The following is a 6,000-nucleotide window of genomic DNA, read 5'->3' on the forward strand; positions in this document are numbered from 1 at the left end:
ACTCATTTTTCAGATGTTTTTGTTGTTACTGGACTCTGCAAATGACAATGTTTAGTGTCCCCTTGTGTCATAATTGTAATCTTACAATGCACTCTAGAAATGTACACTAATGATCCAAGAATGCATATATGCTGTTATTGCTTTCTTAGCCAAAGTATATTAATATAGCTTCAGTGTGGATTTTTACCAGCATTTGTGTGTGTGTGTGTGTGTGTGTGTATGTGTGTGTGTGTGTGCAGATGTGTTCATGCACACCTGTGTATACCATTCTTAGGTTTCAAATAGGGGAAGTTTGTGTAAGTAAACCAGTAATGTTCCTTAGGCCCAGGCAAAGTGTTCTTGTAAAATTGTTGAACCAACACAATATGATCGTGAGCCTTAATGTATGTACATATGTGTGTGTGTTGTGTGATTACATATACATAACCACTAGAAAAATGAGACTTGTTTTATTTCAGTTTTTCAACTTCATTTTGATTGAAAACAGTTTTGTGGAGTCCCTCCCTGGGGAAGGTTTATTCAAATTGACCTCATACCCAACCTCTTTCCATGGATTAGACTTTAAAAATCCCACTCAGGGTACCTAACAACATCCATGACAATGGATAGCAGAAATAGGTGGAGGAGAGAGACAAAGACCACATTTTAACTTCACAATAACACTTTTACATAGCAACTTAAGCTTTGCAAAGTATTGCCTTCACCATAACCCTATAAGATCTAGGCTTTGAGAGATAGAGAGAGAAAATGGGATGGAAATTTGTGTGGGGAGGAAAGGGTTGCTTAGAGAATATTTCAGAAGATTCTCCTTGAGAATCTTTCCTTTGGAATGAAGATCAATTTTATATATTCTGGCTGTGATGGCCATAGCACCCTGAGAAAGGAACAAAATGTAGGAGTTATTGGTAAATAAAACAAGACTAGGTTGAAGGGTGGGGAGGGGACAGAGGACAGAAAACCAGGCAGGTTACTCAGTCTCAGTGTTAGCTGAGCTGGTCATCCTCTGTTTTCAAAATAGAATGCACATATATTTGAGCAAGAACTTTTGAATTTACTTTTATCATCTGAGAATCTACACTCTGATTAAACACTATTCTCTTTGCCTTTCTATAGCCCAGTGGCATCAGCAGCCCCAGAGCACCAAGCCAAAAAAAGTACGGCCCTCAGCCAGTCGCTATGCAGCACTTTCAGATCAAGGACTAGACATCAAAGCAGCGTTTCAGCCTGAAGCCAACCCGTCTCACCTGACTTTGAATTCAGGCTTGGTAGAGAGTGATGATCTGTAGATCCTGTATTATTTTCAAAGCAGAAACACTGAAAGCCATTGTCTTGACCAACCATATTCCTTTGTCACTTTATGTAAAAGGTAGACACACACCTTTGACTACATACAAGAGATAAAGAACATCATAACCATACTTTTCTAACTTACTATTACACCCAGTGGAGAGTATTAGTAGCTGGTATTCATAGAAATGTACACCTTGCACCAAAAATTCACATCCATCCAACTTTTAAATTTTGAGAATTGCTATGAGTATATTTGTCAGAAATGCCAAAGCACTAAAGGAAACCAATTGAGCAAAAGCACAGTTTGTATGTATCACCAAGTGCCTTTAAACACAAGCTCACTAGTGCTCTTCAGCATACCATGAAATGCTTAATCGGAGGCAATTGGACTACAAGTGAAAACTAAAATATGATGCTAAAGTGGCAATGCATAGAGACAACTACAGTGAACAAGTGCAATATGGTAGAATCCAAAAGGACAAATACATCCAAGTAAACATTTCCTATTATATCATAGAGAAAGAACTACTTGCCTTAAATGTTCGTTGATATCAACAGTTTTCTAGCAAGGTTAACACCTTAGTTCTTTTTTTTTTTCTGTGTGTAGTATTTTTTCTCTTCCTGCCTCCTCCTCCCCCTGGGCTGGAAGCTTATTTACAATCCACACTGAAAAGGCTAATTTAAGTACCAATAATTTAATGTATTTTGAATAAGAGCTAAAGTGTATAGTACAGTCTGTTCCATGAAAGGAATCCAAACGCCCCCATGACAACCATGGCATATCGTTCTAGGAGGATGGATGGGAATGGAGAAAGAAGGTAGTGGAATACAAGAATCTTCTGCCAGTGTGATTGTACTGCATTCATTGAACTGAACTGGAAGGAAAAGGGAGATGGTAAAGACCAGGTCTTTCTTTGTTGTTGTTAGTGACTGAATCTTAAATCTCTTTGAATAAAACACTACCATTCACAAGTCAGCCAGAAGTCTAGAGTATGTGAAAAGAGGGAATTTCAGTGTGTGTGTTATTTTTGTCTTGTCTGAGAACTGGAACAGTATAGAGCAAGTTGAAATGGACCGAGTCTATAAGATGGATGGAAATGGCAAGTAAGCACCTGTGGGAGCTGGTTTCATGGCTACTTGAAGGAAATAAAGCTTGGAGACAGGCAAAAACAGACTTATGCCATAATGTATTTTACTTCATGGTATATACATGGTCATGGCAAGTGGTAAATATCAATTTACTTCTCTGTTGTGCTATAACCCAGTGACCCTCCTCTAAGAAGGGACTATGTTACATGCAGTACATAAAGATGTTAGATTAAAGGCTGCTTTCCAAATGTAAGATGATTCGACATCAAACTGGACTGGGCAGATTCTGACTAGACTTGGAGGTCTTAATTCAGAACCAAGCCATTTTAATGAGGGAAAAATAATTAGGCTGAACAAGAAAACATGAGGTTTTGATGGTACTTTGCTATGAAAGGAAAACACTGTATTCCTTATACAAAGCACATATATCTTTCATTATTTATAATAAAAATGTTGAAATCTATCTCAGCTCATTTATTCAAGTCAGTACTTTGGTTTTTTTAAAGAATTTTATAATTGTGTACCACCACATATATTTTGCATTACAGCTACACGTATATTGCTTTGTACCTCTTTGTAATAGCACCAACCAGGTTTTAAGTGATTGATGAACTTTCACACATATTGTTCTCTGCGGAGTGATACCAGTTTTCTGACCACACTCATACACATGGCTAATAAGAATTTAAGATGCAGTACATGGCCTGTCCTGGAACTATTCTACCTATACTTTAGAAATATGTCATGTATCACTTGCCAAATTTTTCTGAATGTGACTTGCTAATTTACTGGTTTTTAGCTTCACTAGCATTATTTTGCCACCTTTTATTTGTATTTATAAAGAAACAATGTACTAGCATAATAACTTTGGATTGTCGTGTTGATATCATGTGGTTTTAACATCAATAAATATTTAACAAGTAAGACAGTTGTCATTTTCTGAAGCAAGCTATTCAGTCTTTCTTAATAGAAAGGTGCAATGTCATCAGTGTCATTAAAAGTACATTCTAGCACCATTTTATCCACAAGAATGGGTGTCTAAACGATCTACAATTGACACAAAGCTGGAGGAGGAGGGGAAGATTGGGATCTTGCTACATGACAGAATTGGGACCCAACAAGATCTTACTACTTTAAAATGGTGAGCCAAAACAAATAACGTAAAAATGAATAAAATAATACATAATGACATAAAATAATACCCTCTAATTCAAAAGATCAACTTCACAAGTGTAGGATGGAGCAATTCGGGCAGTAAAAGGAGTTCAATAGGAGTCAGTCAACAATATATCATAGTTGCCCAAAAAGCTACTGCAATCGTGTTTTGCTGTTGAGTCATTTCAGTCATGTCTGACTCCATGACCTCATTTGGGGGGGTTTTCTTGGCAATGATAATGGAGTGGTTTGCCATTTCCTTCTCTAGTTCATTTAAAAGATGAGGAAACTGAGGCAAACAGGTCTAAGTGACTTGCCCAAGTCATGTAACTGATAATTATCTGAGGCCAGATTTGAGCATGGGTCCTCCTGACTCTAGGGCTGGCATTCTACACCATCTAGCTGCTCCAAAGCAATCATGAGGCAACATTAATACAAGTATTCTGACCTAGTCAAATCATATCTGAAGTACTGTGTTTGGAACTGGATCCCAAAATTTAGAAACAACATTGACAAGTCAAAGCAGAAAAACCAGTATGACAAGGGCCTGGAGAGTGTTATACCAGTATCCATTGAAGGAATTGGGCTATTTGGCCTGGAGAATAATAAACTAGGGAGAATGTGAGTTGTCTTTAAATATTTGAGGAGTATCCTGTGGAAGCAGGATTAGACTTGTTCTGCTTGGTCCTACCTCACAAAACTAATTCTAGTTAGAATTACAGAATTATATCAGCTAATTAATGCAATTACAGAAGTTTAAGATGGGCCTACTTTGGCTTCATGTGCAGAAAGACTATTCCAGTGTAATGGGCCATCTCCAAAGATACTGTGCTCTTCTTCATGTGACAATATCACACAGAAACTGAATGGGCACTAGGGGTGGATGTTGTAATGTAGGCCCCTATTCAGATACACATTGGACTACATGGCCTCTTATGTCCCTTACAATTGAGATTCTGTGAATCACTTAGATCATGCTTATGGTTTACATAAGGCATGGGATCCTCCCACTCACTGTCCTTGCAGCATAACCATCAATCAACAAGCATTTATTAAGCACTATACTAAGTACTTGGTAATACAAAGAGAGGCAAAAAAAGAAGTCCACAAGGAGAGTTCATATTTTAGGACTAGCAATGTTTCTCTTCCCAGTGCCTGTTTTCCTATTACCTTTCAGAGCAAATTCCTCTTTGCTTTTGATATATAAAAATTATATTAACACAAAGCAAAGTCCCTAGCTTTCTGAGAAACTAATGCTTGAGTTTTTGCCCATTTTCCTAAAACAGTCTAAATTCTAATTCTAATTTCTTTGATTAAAATGTGAAATAATTTATATCCTAAAGCAGCATGTAAGTGAGGAAAGGGATTTCACTTACAGAATTTACAAACCTATTAAAGTAGAGCAAGATGGTATGAACAAGATCCAGATTTTTCAAAAATTTATTTATTTATTTTTAGGTATCAACATTCACTTCCATAAGCTTTTGAGTTTTCAATTTTCTCCCCCTTCCCCTCCTCCCTCCTCCCTAAGATGGTGTGCACTCTGATATAGGCTCTACAGATACATTAATATTAAACATATTGTCACATTAGTCATGTTGTGAAGAACCAATGGGAGGAACTACAAGAAAGAAGAAACAAAACAACAAAAGGAAAAGAGAGATCAAATAGTATGCTTTCATCTGCATTCAGACTCCATAGTTCTTTCTTTGGTTGTGGACAACATTTTCCATTATGAGTCTTTTCGAGTTGTCTTAGATCCTTGCATTGCTGAGAATGCAAGCTATGAAACTGTGAAAGTTAATCATCGCACAATGTGGCTGTTACTGTGTTCAGTGTTCTTCTGGTTCTGTTCATTTCACTCAGCATCAGTTTATATAAGTCTTTCCAGGTTTTTCTGAAGTCTACCTGCTCAGAATACAGACCAGGAGAGCAGTGACTATACTTCTTCCAGGATCACATCACCTTGAAAGCACCAAAAACTTGCAGACTCCCAGAACTAGCTCTGAAAACAGACAGAAAAAGTCTGAAGCTTGAGACAGTGCCTCCCAAAATGTGCAGAGCCCAACTTTGACATAAAGTTCAAAGGTAAGAAACAGGCTGGAAAAAATGAGCAAACAACAAGAATTTGATTGTAAAAAGCTACTACAGTGGCAGGAAAGGCAAAGACAAACTTAGAAGAAGACAACACTGTGAAAACAGCAACTGAAAAAACTCAAAGATAAATGCTAGTTGGACCCAAGAATTCCTAGAAGAGTTAAAGAGACAGGAGTAGGAGAAGAAAAACTGGGAAAAGAAATGAGTGATGCAAAAACAACAACAACAACAACAACTAACAACTTGGTAAAAGAGACACAAAAAAATACTTAAGAAAATAACAACTTAAAAAACAGACTTGTCCCACATGTACAAAAATATTTATAGCAGCTCTCTTTGTGGTGGCCAAGAACTAGAAATCTAGTGAAT

General features: G+C 37.2%; 1 protein-coding gene across 7 annotated transcripts in view; it reads left to right on the forward strand.

Moving 5' to 3' along the window:
* Positions 1 to 3,303, forward strand: part of PALLD (palladin, cytoskeletal associated protein) — a 554,902-nt gene extending 551,599 nt beyond the window's left edge. For all 7 annotated transcript variants that reach the window (XM_072623162.1, XM_072623155.1, XM_072623156.1 and 4 more), the window contains one exon: positions 1,114 to 3,303. In XM_072623162.1, coding sequence (XP_072479263.1) covers positions 1,114 to 1,286 — 173 coding nt within the window. In that variant the 3' untranslated portion in view covers positions 1,287 to 3,303. The remainder of the gene's footprint in view (positions 1 to 1,113) is intronic.
* Positions 3,304 to 6,000: the final 2,697 nt, after the last annotated feature.

Source organism: Notamacropus eugenii, chromosome 7, assembly GCF_028372415.1.
Source record: "Notamacropus eugenii isolate mMacEug1 chromosome 7, mMacEug1.pri_v2, whole genome shotgun sequence".
Lineage (NCBI taxonomy): Eukaryota > Metazoa > Chordata > Mammalia > Diprotodontia > Macropodidae > Notamacropus > Notamacropus eugenii.